This window comes from Microcaecilia unicolor, unplaced genomic scaffold (assembly GCF_901765095.1).
Source record: "Microcaecilia unicolor unplaced genomic scaffold, aMicUni1.1, whole genome shotgun sequence".
Taxonomy (NCBI): Eukaryota; Metazoa; Chordata; class Amphibia; order Gymnophiona; family Siphonopidae; genus Microcaecilia; species Microcaecilia unicolor.
Genome location: NW_021963536.1, coordinates 41250 through 56485, shown reverse-complemented (window position 1 = coordinate 56485; position 15236 = coordinate 41250). Strand labels below are relative to the sequence as shown.

Below are 15236 nucleotides of genomic sequence, written 5' to 3'. Positions count from 1 at the left end.
TACCTGTGTGTAGGGTTACCATATGTTCGGTTTTACCTGAACACATCCTCTTTTTGAGGACACTGCGGGGCATCAGGGCAAGTTTTGTCAGCCTGCCTGTTTGTCCGGATTTGTGGACAAATGGACAGGCTGGCGGGTGGATGGGCAGGTGGGTCTCAGGGTGTCCTATCCTCCCCTCCCCTCCTTTACCTTATTATTGTGCCCTGGTGGTCTAGTGGCCTCTTCGGGGGGGAAATAAAAGAGCCCTCTCTTTCCTGCCCGGCGTGACTGCTGACCTGTCTCACTCCCAGCATCACTTCAAAATGGCTGCCGAGAGTTCAAGCAGTGGTCTCGCGAGACTTCAGCAAAAGTCTTGCAAGGTCACTGCTTGAACTCTCGGCAGCCATTTTGAAGCGGTGCCAGGAGCAAGCAAGACAGGTCAGTAGCCATGTCAAGCAAGAAAGAGGGGGCTTTTTCCTGCCCCGAAGAGGAAACTAGACAACCAGGGCATGAAAATAAGGTACAGGAGGGGTGGGGAGGGGTAGTGGATGGAGTCATGTGGGTGGAGGGAGGCTGGAAAAATGGGGGAAGAGAGAGGGAATCTGGCTTTCTTGGGGGGAGGGTCAAAGTGACAGGGGGTTAGGACGGGGTATGATGGGGCGGGGGTGTGAGAGGGACATGGTGGGGAGTGACAGGAGCAGGGCGGGTGATATTATGTGTCCTCTTTTTTCTTAGGGCAAATATGGTAACCCTACCTGTGTGCACACTAAGTAAGGGGGGGTCAGTCTGGGGAGTTTATCCAGCTAACTATTAAGTTACCTGGGCAAATTTCTTAAAAAATTTCCCAATACTGCTTCCACTTTGCCCACATCCTTTCAGAAGCACCAAAGAAAACTAAATATCATTTTCTTTTGCTTCTTCCATTTGTGAAGCTTTGTTGACATGTAAAACTTTGCAGTTTTATACATCTCTCATAAATCTCACTCTTTGTGGCAGTCCAGAGGCATTGGAGGAAGAAAATGACTTGTCCATCTTCTCTGGACTTCAGCCCACTACTGCAGGGCTGCCAAGATACCCAGTTCCAGAAGGAAAACTGTTTGGCCAGTCTTGATTTTGAACTTACATTCCAATTCGGTATGCTATTTGTAGTCCCTGATTCTACACACTGAAATCAGTGCCACTAAGACAGGGTTGTCAGAAATCCAGGACCAGCCTAAAATCTCCTTCCTGGAACTGGGTAACATGGCAGCTTTCCAACTCTAACCATTAAGCCACTCCATTCAAAGCATGTGGCCTAGTGTCCATGTTCACTCACAAACTATTACTGCCACCACACCACAACTAGGTTCTGCACTTTTCTCTGCTGTTTCTGGAGAGATGAAATGTGCAGGTGGGAGGCGCTGATGAGAGAAGAAGTAAATTGTGGGGGTCCTTGGTAAGAGGGCCCATAACTGTATGTTTGCCTAGGTCCCAATATAGTGTCAATTCAACCCTGGAGATACTCACAGCAGTACCATCATCTCCAGGTTCACCCTTCTCACCAGGGGGCCCTGCAGGTCCCTGCAAACCAGGGTCCCCAGAACGGCCAGGAGGACCAGCATCGCCACGAACCCCCTTGGGGCCATCTTTTCCAGCACCACCTGGTGGACCAGGTGGCCCAGGGTTTCCCTGCAAGAGAAGTATTAGGTTTAAAAAAAATAAACTGTCAGAAACAACCACAAGCTGTCTTTGTCAGGCTTTTAATCATGTATATTGCCACGAGACAACTCCATACCATCAAGGATGAGATGGTTTGCAGTTCCAATACTTCTAAGACAAGCAGGAATCACAAATCCTTATGTAATGGAGATAAAACCGGGATTGCCTCAGCCTGGCCCTTATGACATCTGGTCACCTTAATAATATCCCAATAACCACACACCTGTCTCCTACAGTGGGGCTAATATCAGTAATAGAATTTACTACAAGTACATCTTTCTGCTTTGTTTGATGAGCTAATGGTCCTACTTTCTTCCTTATAGGCTTTCTACTTCTAACATACATGAACAGGATTTACTGAGTTTTTACCTGTACAGCAAGCTTATTATTTATTATTATTTGTTACATTTGTATCCTCCAAAACGTTAACCTACTCCAATTAACAACAGCTGCTACGTCACTTTCGGGTGTGTCCTCTGGACAGGGGGTTTAAATGGTGACGCTGCAGCATGAGTTCTCTTGTTCACTTATGTTTTGCTGAATTGCTGGCACATTGGGTAAGCTGCATACAGTTTTCTTTATGGCAATAGGCTTTTTTGTTTTTCGTTTTTAGTTTTTATTGCATGATATAAATTTGGTTGTTGGTGTGTTTGGTTTTTAGGATTGGGCCATTACTTAACCGAGCAGCAGCTTGCAGTTGGGCGTCCTTCCCCTGATGAAGCTTGACCCGGCGAAACGGGACCGTTGGGGAGGCCCTCAGTTTAAGCTGCAACAAGCTTATATTGTGGCTGCTTTTTTGTATTACATTATATTTATATATGTACAGTTGTGTGTGAACACCAAGGAAGGAGGTTGGTAGGGACCTATGATTAAAATACGGTGACAATATATGTAATCTTATTAATTAAGATCAAGATTAAGTTGTTACCAGTCTGAGGTCCTCTCCTTCATTTATGATCAATTCATTTTCGTGCAATAGTATGATTTGATCCGCTATTTTTTGTTGGAATATTTTCAAATTGAGCGGAGCTTTTTTTCCCCATTGATTTTTGTTACTTACATTTGTATCCCACATTTTTCCACCTTTTAGCAGGCTCAATGTGGCTTACATATAACCGTTAACGGCGTTAGCTGATTCCGGTCTGAACAAATACATAGTATCAATGAATACAAAGTGATATTGTGGTAGAATGAGGTACATGTATGGTAGGTACAATTGGGGGGAACTTAGGGAGGGAAAGGGGGAAGAAGGGTCAGGTAATGTCCGTTACGGTCTTTGGTTACATTGGTGTCGCAAGTGTCCAGGTATTTTTATGTTGGGTTGGTGGGATATGCTCTTCTGAACAGGTCTGTCTTTAGTGCTTTCCGAAAATTTAGGTGGTCGATCGTGGTTTTTACTGCTTTTGGTAATGCGTTCCATAGTTGTGCGCTTAGGTAGGAAAAGCTGGATGCATAGGTGGATTTGTATTTGAGTCCTTTGCTGCTTGGGTAGTGGAGGTTTAGGTATGATTGTGCAGATTTTGTGGTGTTTCTGGTTGGCAGGTCGATAAGGTCTGCCATGTATCCCGGTGCCTCGCCGTAGATAATTTTATGGACAGTTGTGCAGATTTTGAAAGTGATACGTTCTTTGATTGGTAGCCAATGCAGTTTTTCTCGGAGTGGTTTGGCGCTGTCAAAACGTGTTTTTCCAAATACAAGCCTGGCTGCTGTGTTTTGCGCGGTCTGAAGTATCTTTATGATTTGTTCCTTGCATCCTGCATAGATTCCATTAAAGTAATCTGCGTGGCTTAGTACCATTGACTGTACCATGTTACAAAATATTTCCCTTGGAAAGAATGATTTCACACGTTTGAGTTTCCACATTGAGAAAAACATTTCCTTTGTGATGGAATTCGCTTGGGTCTCTAGTGATAGGTTACGGTCGATTGTTACTCCGAGAATTTTCAGACTGTCTGAGATAGGGAGGGTGTATCCTGGGGTGTTAATGTTTGTGGGCTTGTTTGTATTGGGATGAGATGATAAGACAGAGCAATTTTTCAGTATTGAGTTTTAGTTGGAATGCATTTGCCCATGAGTTCATGATGTTTAAGCTTAGCTTGATTTCGTTGGTGATTTCCACCAGATCATGTTTGAAGGGGATGCATAATGTGACGTCATCAGCGTAGATAAATGGGTTAAGGCCTTGGGTGGATAAGGTCTTGGCTAGTGGAGTCATCATGAGGTTAAAAAGGATTGGTGATAGTGGTGATCCTTGTGGTACTCCGCAGCCTGGTTTCTACGGTGACGATATGTTTGTTTTTGATTTCACTTGATATGTTCTTGTGGTTAGGAAACCCTTAATACAATTGAGAGTGCCACCACTGATTCCGAAGTAGTCTAGGAGTCTTAGCAATATGTTATGGTTAACCATGTCGAACGCACTTGACATGTCAAATTGGAGGAGGAGAATGTTCTTGTCTATTGCTATTTCCTGCTTGAATTTGTTTAGGAGAGTGAGTAGTACTGTTTCGGTGCTGTGTAGGGGTCGAAATCCTGATTGTGACTCATGTAGTATAGTGAATTTGTGTAACATAGTAACATAGTAGATGACGGCAGAAAAAGACCTGCACGGTCCATCCAGTCTGCCCAACAAGATAACTCATATTTGCTGCTTTTTGTGTATACCCTACTTTGATTTGTACCTGTGCTCTTCAGGGCACAGACCTTATAAGTCTGCCCCGCACTATCCCCGCCTCCCAACCACCAGCCCCACCTCCCAACCACCGGCTCTGGCACAGGCACAGACCGTATAAGTCTGCCCAGCACTATCCTCACCTCCCCAGCCCTGCCTCCCAACCCTGGCTCTGGCACAGACCGTACAAGTCTGCCCAGCCCTATCCCCGCCTCCCAACCACCAGCCCCGCCTCCCGATCTTGACCTACTGGTGACGTCAGCCGTGACCTCCTTTTAGTGGGAGATTCCTCCATGGTTTAGCACCTCAGCTACTACCTTCCTGGAGAGCTTTGGTTGTCTGCTGTTTCGTCCCGCTTTCGGTCTTTGACCACTGCCAGATCTGACACTGCCACCTGCCTCTGACCACTGCTGGATACTGACGCTGCCTCTTGCCTACCACCAGCCTCTGACCACTGCTGGATACTGACGCTGCCTCTTGCCTGCCCCTGACCACTGCTGGATACTGATGCTGCCTCTTGTCTGCTGCCTGCCTCCGATCACTGCTGGGTCCCAACATTGCCTCCCATTTGCTGTCTTCAGTAGCCCCTCCAAGACCCTTCTAGGAAGTCCTGCTGGCTGCCTAAACCCAGGGGCTTAACTGCTAGGGAACGGTGGCCACCACAGGTCTTCTAGATCAACACAAGGACTCACCGACTGTGAAACAGGATGGGCAAAAGGAGGCTCATTTTGACTGTTTCTCAAAGTGGAAAAAGAGAATCAGGACTGCACCCTCAGATTTGGGGGTCAGGAATAGCTTCCCAGAAAAGGGGGAAACTTTTGCCCAGGATTCTTGAAGCTCCACTCAGCAGATTAATTATGAGATCTTAGAAAAGCAATTATGGGATCCCACTTTTTAGGGCCCATAGTTTACATGAGCATTAATTGTAATGCTGCATTATATACATAGCGCTATAGAAATGCTAAGTAGTAGTAGTAGTTGGACTAGTGGAATTATTTCCCATTTTGTGTTTCCCTATGAGGATTCTTTTAGGTATTAGTGCATTTCAGTACACAGAATAATGGAAATCAGAAAATTTGATACTATGGTATTTCTTTTCCCTAATATGTTAACCCAGAATCTGATCTCATAATACACTGAAGGGACAAATCTATATCAGTGGCTATATACAGGAAGCTCTTTATGTTTGTGTTCCAGGTTTGGAAAATTAAGGTACATGTGCTCAATACTGAAATTGATAACTAGGATCATTGTAAAAGACTTCTCCAAATAGCTAATAATAGAAGAATGAACTTATATTAATTGAATGGTATACAAGACTTTGTGTTTGAGACCCAGCAATTTTCCTAAATTCTATAGCAGTATGTAGTCATTGAGTTGTTTGGTCACCAGTCCTTCCATTAGTTTGACTACTAATGGGATAGATGCTACTGGGTGGTGGTTGGTAATGTCATTTGTTTTTTTCTTGGTGTCTTTTGGTATTGGGATGAGCAGGATGTTGCCTTTTTCTTTAGGGTAGATACCCTGTTGAAGCATGAAATTTAAGTGGGATGTAAGATCTATTATGAAGTGGTGGGGGCAGATCGTATTAGGTAGCTGGGGAAGGTGTCCAGTTGACAATGGCTGTTGGAGTATTTTTTTATCACCTGGGTAACTGTGTCAGTGCTGAGGAGAGCAAAATTGGACCATATTCGGTCAGCAGGTTATTCATCAGGGGTTGGGTCTAGACCATTAATGAAGTTTTCTATGTCCATGTTGTTCTGAGGTAGGGTTTTGCGTAGGTTTACAATTTTTTCATTGAAATATTTAGCAAGGTTGTCTGCAGATGGAATGTCAGTGTTGGTTGAATGCTGCAAAAAGGTCTATTTCCAGGCTAGGCAACCTATGCAAATTAACCTGACTCTTGGATCCAACATAAGCAAATACATCTCATAAATTATCAACCTGCACATCTAAGATCAAAGTTCAGCATTTCCAATCTACAATTTCAGATTTCATTAAGTAGTATTGGACTCCACTACCCTATTCATAGCCTTGAGACATTAAAAAGGTAAAGGTAGTCCCCTGTGTGCAAGTATCAAGACACAAACAACTTATGGGGATTGCCACTTGCGTGATGATTTCTTGGCAAATTATTAGCAGGGTGGTTTGCCATTGCCTTCCTCATCCATCTTTATCCCTACCTCCTTCAACCCCTAGCTAAAGCCGGGCACTCATTTATTGAGAGAAAGTGAATGGATGGCTAAGTTACCCAAAGGCTGAAATTCCAGTATGGGATTTGAACTCAGGTTGTGGGTAGAGTAGGCAAGCAACCATACTGATTGTACCATGAGGCCTTGCAACAGGCTGAAATGTGAAAAAAAATCAAACTTACATTAGGACCAGGTGGACCGACTCTTCCCGCAGAACCAGGGAATCCAGTAGCTCCCTGTGTGAGAATGAGAAACAAAAGAATTTCAAGAAACTGCAAAGGACAGACATCACACAGCAATTATTAATTCACTTGGAGAGGCATTTTTGAAAGAAATGTCCAAGTTGTGATTTGGACATCTTTGTAAAATGTCCAAATCTGGGGGTGGGGAAAACTGTATTTTTTAAAAAAGATGGACGTCCATCTTTTGTTTCGAAAATACCGTCAAAGATGCCCAAATCCAAGGACATCCTTAAATTTGGACGTCCCTAGATTTGGCCGTCCATGGATTTGGACATCTTTGACTTTCGGCGATTTTCAAAACCAAAGACATTCAAATCAAAAACGTCCAAATGCTTAGGAGGAGCCAGCATTTCTAGTGCACTGGTCCCCCTCACACGGCAGGACACCAACCAGGCACTCTAGGGGGCATTGCAGTGGACTTCATAAAATGCTCCCAGGAGCATAGCTCCCTTACCTTGTGTGCTGAGCCCCTCAAAACCCACTCCCCACAACTGTACACCACTACAATAGCCCTTACGTGTGAAGGGGGCACCTATATGTGGGTACAGTGGGTTTATGGTGGGTTTTGGAGAGCTCGCTGTTTCCTCCACAAATGTAACAGGTAGGAGGGGGTATGGGTCTGGATCCGCCTGTCTGAAGTGCACTGCAGTACCCACTAAAACTGCTCCTGGGACCTTCATGCGCTGTCATGGGCCTGAGTATGACATCTTAGGCTGGCATAGAGGCTGGCAAGAAATATTTTTAAAGATGTTTTTTGAGGGTGGGAGGGGGTTAGTGACCACTGGGGGAGTAACGGGAGGTCATCCCCGAGTCCTTCCGGTGGTCAAATGGTCATTTTGGGCACCTTTTTGTGCCTTATTCGTAAAAGAAACACGTCCAGGTGAAAACATCCAGTGTTCATCATGGACGTCCTTGCTTTTTTCAATTATGGGTCAAAGACATCCAAGTGTTAGGCACACCCAAGTCCCGCCTTCACTACGCCTCTGACACGTCCCCTTGAAATTTGGACGTCCTTGCGAAGGACTTCAGTTGGAGATGTCCAAAATCGGATTTCAATTATACCGAGATGGACGTCCATGTTCTGATTTATGTCGAAAGATGGACGTCCTTCTCTTTCGAAAATGAGCCTGTTGGCAATACAATAGTTCTCTCATCCTTAAATTTTCAACTCCTGAAGTTTAAGATGTCCATATTCAAAAGCTTTGTCCACTAAACTTTTGAAGTAAGCCAAACACCACTTATTTAAAATGTATCCTCTTCTACCCCACCCTGCTTATTAGGTAGATTTTTTCCAGGCAACTTGTTGCTTAACGTAATGAAAACAGTGTTGGGGGGGGGGGGGGGGCAATCCTGGGGCACGGTTTCACTTTGACTTGGCAGTACAAAATATTATTGCTGTCATTCCAGATTTACTCAGGTCTCTTAGACTGGCCAAATGGCAGGCTTAAAGTTATCCTTGGTCTGGTTAACTTTAGACAAGAAGAAAAAGAAGAAAATTCCTCAGCGGGAACAAAGAATATCAAACAGCGAAGATGACGAATGATGCTAGGTCCAACACCAAGGTGTAAAAATAGACCTTTATTGATAGGCAGAATCAAGACTACACGAATCGGTTTTGGCTATAGGACCTTCCTCAGGAATCTCTATTAAAAAAACACTGTCTTGTTAAATGACAGCGTTGCTATGTTTGGAACAAATAGCGTCAATATTTAAAAAGCGTCACACGCTATTGGCAAAAAATACTCGTGCAGCTATTATACTAAATCGTTATATTACCGGTACATTGATTTGCAGATATTCTCCATGAGAATTTTTTTGACAATAGCGTGCAACACTTTCTTAATATTGACGCTATTTGTTCCAAACACAGCAATGCTGTCATTTAACAGGACAGTGGCAGTTTCATAGAGACTCCCGAGGAAGGCCCTATGGCCGAAACACGATTCATGTAGAGTCTTGATTCTGCCTATCAATAAAAGTCTATTTTTACACCTTGGTGTTAGATCTAGCATCATTCGTCACCTTCGCTGTGTCTGGTAAACTTTAGACCACATGTTCAGTTGTATGGATTCAGGCTGAATTACCATATAAAATTAATCAGATAAAACTGTCAGATTAACTTTACCTGCACTAGGCCAACTGACTGTCAGTCTCTCAGTAGACACTGCAGGAATGTTCTAGCACACTACTGGTGATAAGAACAGAGGTCCAGCCAGCAGCAGTCAATCTCCAATCCCTGTAGACACTAATCTGCTTCGGTTTTCATCATATCCTTAATATGCATGATTTGAATGTGAAGTACTTCATGTTATATGGAAATCTCTGTCATTCATATTGACTACATATATCTGGAAAAGCTTACTGCATATTGTCTATTGCTCAGATGAGCCACAGTCTGTTGCATGTCTTTGTGACATTGTGTAGGGGAAGACCAACATATTGCTTGGGTATGGGTAAAGCCCACAGAAGTCAAAGGATGCAACAATCAGGCATGGTAACACCCACTTATCAACCAATAAGTTGTCTTGACACAGCATAATAACACCCACTTATGGAAAACTTACCTGATAATTTTCTTTACATGAGTCCCAACAGATCAATCCAGAGACTTGTGAGTTATGTCCATCTACCAGCAGATGGAGATAGAAAGAAAGCCAGAGCTCTGCCTATATCCTCCTGTGCAGTAGCCTCACTTCCACTATTTCGATAACAAAACAGCAAAGATATAATAGAGAAAGAGGAAACCTCCTGCCTCCTAAAAGGATCAATCTAACAGGAACCATGCGAGGACACCTAAGGGAAGCAGGTAGAGTAGCTCACCCGCAGAAGGGCCTCTCTATCCACCTCCCTTCTTCCTTTTTTTTTTTTTTAGAACAGCGTCTGCAAACAACCCTCTGCTACAAACTGCAGAGGGAACCAACACCTATATACAACAGAAAAATCAGAGTGCTAAATCCCAATACCCTGGGTGGGCCTCTGGATTGATCTGTTGGGACTAATGGAAAAAAAATGATCAGGTAAGAACTAATTTTTCTTCCTTGTCATCCCACAGATTAATCCAGAGATTTGTTGGATGTAACAAAGCAGTCCTCAAGTATGGTGGGACCTGGTGATCCCTGCCGCAAGGACTGAGGCCCTGATGGTCGAATTGCTGCAGGCCAACATGTCCAACCTGTAATATCTCAGAAAGGTGTGGGCAGAAGCTCATATTGCTGCTCTGCAAATGTCATCAATAGAGAAAGACTGCAACTTCACAAAAGAAGTGGATTGCGCTCTAATGAGCCTTAAGACCCAACGGAGGAGACCTGCCCACCAACAAATACCCTGAGGAGATAGCCTCTTTCAGCCACCTTGCAATGGTAGCCTTAAAACAACTGGTCATCCTTCTTGTGGACCGCAAAGAGATGATCTGAACACCTGAATTCAATGGTGACCTCTAGGTACCTGACAAGTACCCTACAAACATCAAGGCCCCGAAGGGACTGATAGTCCTCCAGGTAATCCTTCTGGCGGAAGGAAGGCAGAAAAATTGGTCAATTCAAATGGAAGGCTGAAACCACCTTAGGCAAGAAAGAAGGAACTGTTCTGACTGTGAACCCTTTTCAGTAAAGCAGCGGAATGGATCCCGACACAAAAAGGCATGCAACTCCGAAGGTAATCACAACTAGAAAAACCACTTTTAGAGTGAGATCCTTGGGTGAGAAAGACCACCCAGGGGCTCAAACGGGGGTCTCTGGAGAGCCTTGAGAAAAGGTTAAGATTCCACGCTAGGCAAATGGCCCACCTGGGAGGATGCAAGTGATTGACCACACGAAAGAAGTGGACCACGTCTGACTGTGCAGCTAGTGATGACCTCTGAACCTGGCCACAAAAACAGGCCAGTGCCACCAACTGAACCTTCAGTGAACTTAAGGATAAGCCCTTCATTAAGACCATCCTGCAAGAAGGACAAAATATGAGTCAAGGAGGCCAACGCTGAAACAACACTTCTGGAAAAACACTAAGATTCAAAGGTCCTTCACACCCTCAATACGCTACAGAGGTAAACCCTGACTCGAAGCAAGGTAGCAATTACCTCCTTCACATAACCTTTCTTTCTTAATTTTGCCCTTTCAAGAGCCAGGCCATAAGACCAAAGAGGGAGGGATCCTCCATGAGCAATGGCCCCTGAGCCAGAAGACCCCGCTGAGATGGCAAACGAATGGGGTCATTGATGAGTAGCCTGACCAAGTCCGCATACCATGGTCTCCTGGGCCATTCTGATGCCACCAGAATTATTGGGCCCGATGCTGCGCAATCTACCTGAACATCCTGCCTATCATGGACCAAGGAAGGAAGATGCAAAGGACAGCATCAGCCGGCCAAGGCTGCAGAACGGCATCTATGGCCTCCTAGCCAACCTCCTTCCTTCTGCTGAAGAACTGGGAAGTCTTGGCATTGCTCTTTGTGGCCATAAGATCCAGCCCAGGAGTCCTGCAACAGGCTGAGATAATCCAAAAGGCCTCCAAGGAGAGTTCTCACTTCCCAGGATCAAGCAAGTTCCAGCTGAGGAAATCCACCTGAACATTCAGCTCCCCCACAATGTGTGCCACCAAGCGCAAGGTGAGGTGAGTTTCTACCTACTAACACAGAAGGCTTGCTTCCTGTGCTAAGGCAGCACTCTTATGCCCCCTTGTCTGTTGATGCAAGTCACTGCTGATGTGTTTGACACAAACCACTTGTCCCTGCACCAGGGACAAAAACGCCTGCAAGACATTCTGCACTGCCCTCTACTCCAGAAGGTTGATAGTCCATGACGCCTACACATGAGACCAAAGACCGTGGGCCACCTTGCTCAGACACTAGGCCCTCCCCACCCAGACTGACTGACATCTGTGGTTACTACCACCCAATCTGGCATTGCCAGGGAGGCTGCTATCCCCAAGTGCTGAATTTGGCCTGGGCAGTCCACAGCAGCCTGACCTGATAGTCAAAAATATAATTCCCCTAAAAGTACCCAATGCAACAATGATTTTACTACTGAGAGAAAAACATGTGATTTATACTAAATTGAGCCCGCCGATTCCAAATATGAACTCCGAATCTGCCTGACACGTCTAGATTTTAAGTTATACATGCAAAGCCTACTCATTTATAATATTAATGCATTATATATTGGAAATATTCCAACGGACATGCCCGGACCTGTCCGGACGCGCTCAGACAGGTCTATTGGCTGATGTCAGCAGTAAGTATATAAGGCAAGATGGATAGACGCAAATGTGTTAACGATCCGGACAATTTCTGCTACATATGTGGCAAATACACTGATCAGCGCAAGAATCTGACAAAGCGAGTGCGCTTGGCTTACAAGTATTACTTTGACTGTTAAATTGGAGATCAAGATAAAAGCTGGACACCTCATGTTTGTTGCACTGTGTGTTACTCTGGGCTAATGCAGTGGTTGAATGGTAAAAGGAAAGGAATGGCTTTTGCAATGCCGATGGTTTGGTGTGAGCAGAAAAAAATCACCAGACTGTTATTTTTGAATGACTAAAATCGCCGGATATTCAAAGAGAAACAAGTCACAATTGTGTATCCTGACTGTCAGTCTGCTCTTAAACCAGTACCACACGATGTAGAGAATCCAGTGCCTGCCCCTCCTGCAGCAGGAACGGTAATTGAAACTGACACTTCTGATCCTGATGAAGAAGAAGATGTTGATTGGCATGATGTATTTCCTGATCCAAAACAACTGGAGGGTCAGCCGCACTTGGCTGAGCCAATCAGATTTAGATGATCTGGTAAGAGATCTGTCATTATCTAAAGAAAAGTCAGAACTGCTAGCTTCTAGACTTCGGGAATGGAATTTGCTACAACGAAGCACCACAACTTCACACTTTTGTCATCGACACACCAAGTTAGCTGCATACTATGCAATGGAAAGCGATGTCTGTTTCTGTACTACTACTACTACTACTTAACATTTCTAAAGCGCTACTAGGGTTATGCAGCGCTGTACAATTTAACATGGAAGGACAGTCCCTGCTCAAGGAGCTTACAATCTAAAAGACAGGTGTACAATCTAAAGACAAGTGTACAATCTAAAAGACAAGTGTAGAGTCAATCTGATAGGGCATACTATATTTCTCGTATATATCTCGTATATATCTGTACTGATGTAAATGGTCTTATGATGGAGTTAGATGGTACACATGTTCCTGATGAATGGAGGCTATTCATAGACTCTAGCAAAACGAGTTTGAAAGCTGTCTTGTTGCACAATGGTAACGAAAAACCATCTGTTCCATTAGCTCATGGGGTTCGAATGAAAGAGACCCATGCTTCTATGGAGTTAATTTTGAAAATGATCAAATACTCTGAACATAAATGGAATATTTGTGCTGACCTGAAAGTGGTAGCACTGCTGCTTGGCCTACAGTTAGGGTACACGAAGCATAACAAACTAACGGAAGGAATGGTGACCAAACAACTCACAAACTATTTAAATAAATTCTCAATACTCCACGACTCCCAATCAGGATTTCGGTCTAACCACAGCACTGAAACAGTACTAGTTACACTCATGACTAAAATTCAAACAAATGATTGCAACTGGAAAAAACATATTACTCCTACAATTTGACATGTCAAGCGCTTTCGACATGGTTGATCATGGAATACTACTACATATCCTTGAGTACTTCGGAATTGGAGGTAACGTTCTCAATTGGTTCAAGGGATTCCTAACCACACGATCATACCAAGTGACATCCAACTCAACTACTTCAGCCACATGGATCCTGACTGCGGAGTCCCATAGGGATCCCCCCTCTCGCCCACTCTATTCAACTTAATGATTATACCCTTGGCCAAACTATTATCAAACCAAAACCTCAACCCATACATATGCGCAGACGACGTATCTACATCCCATTTAAACATGCATTCATTGGCGGATGCATTTCAGTTGAAACTTAATGCAGAAAAAACCCAATGCCTAATACTTACCTCTCAACATAACACGAACAAATTCACCACCATCAACACACCAAATCTAAACCTTCCAATTTCGGATACCCTAGAAATTCTTGGAGTTACCATCGATCGACACCTAACACTTGAGAGCCACGCGAAAAACACAACCAAGAAGATGTTCCACTCAATGTGGAAATTAAAAAGAGTAAGACCTTTCTTCCCAAGGACTGTTTTCCGTAACCTGGTACAATCAATGGTGCTCAGTCATCTAGACTACTGCAACGCACTCTACGCCGGCTGTAAAGAGCAAATAATCAAGAAACTTCAGACAGCCCAGAACACTGCAGCTAGACTCATATTCGGTAAAACAAAATATGAAAGTGCTAAACCCCTACGAGAAAAGCTACACTGGCTCCCACTTAAAGAACGCATCACGTTCAAAATATGCTCCCTAGTTCACAAAATCATTCACGGAGACGCACCAGCCTACATGTCAAACCTGATACACTTACCACCCAGGAATGCTAAAAGATCATCCCACACATTCCTTAATCTGCACTTCCCCAACTGCAAAGGTCTAAAATACAAACTAATGCATGCGTCAAACTTTACCTACCTGAGCACACAGTTATGGAATGCACTGCCGCGCAACTTAAAAACGATCTACGAACTAACCAACTTCCGCAAACTACTGAAGACCCATCTCTTTAATAAGGCATACCACAAAGATCAACAAATGTGAACATACACCACTCCTCCACATATATTCAGAACTGTCTTATAATATCTGCTTGCTATATTACTATTATGTTTTATCATGATCATGTTACCCAAGATTCTTCTGTAACACTAAATGTCTATTTTCTAATATAGTTCCACCATTCATGATGTATTGTAAGCCACATTGAGCCTGCAAAGAGGTGGGAAAATGTGGAATACAAGTGCAATAAATAATAATAATAATGTGTTTCTTGTGCCTATGGAACAGTCGTGATGACAAAAATCATTACAAAATGAGACAGTGGCCTCTCAGAGTCGAGCACACAGTTGGTCGGTACAATGTACAACACAAATCACTGGTTGATCCACTTCAAGTTTATCTTCCATCACTTCACATTAAACTTGGTTTAATAAAAAATTTTGTAATTGCACTTGATCGTGATGGAAATGGTTTCCAGTATTTGAAGGAGATGTTTAGTACACTGAAAACTGAGGCTAAAATAAAGGCCGGAATTTCTATTGGCCCCAAAATCAACAAACTAATGCATGATGACACATTCAGAACAAAACTCAACCCTATGGAACTTGGGGCTTGGGATGCATTTATGCTAGTAGTGCAGAACTTCCTTGGGAACAGACGAGCTGAAAACTATGCTGAACTAGTAGACAACATGCTTAAAGCATATGAACAACTTGGCTGCCGGATGTCATTGAAAATGCATTTCTTACATTCCCATCTTGAATTTTTCCCACCCAATTTGGGACACATGAGTGACG

The 15236-nt window shown here is 43.8% G+C and overlaps 1 protein-coding gene across 1 annotated transcript in view; it reads right to left on the bottom strand.

Annotated features, from left to right (window-relative positions):
- LOC115459406 (collagen alpha-1(II) chain-like) overlaps nt 1-15236 on the bottom strand; it is a gene marked incomplete at both ends in the record, with an annotated part of 76793 nt that overhangs the window by 22373 nt on the left and 39184 nt on the right. Inside the window, 2 exons of the mRNA XM_030189236.1 lie at nt 1486-1647; nt 6723-6776. Of these exons, the coding sequence (XP_030045096.1) occupies nt 1486-1647; nt 6723-6776 (216 nt within the window). The remainder of the gene's footprint in view (nt 1-1485; nt 1648-6722; nt 6777-15236) is intronic.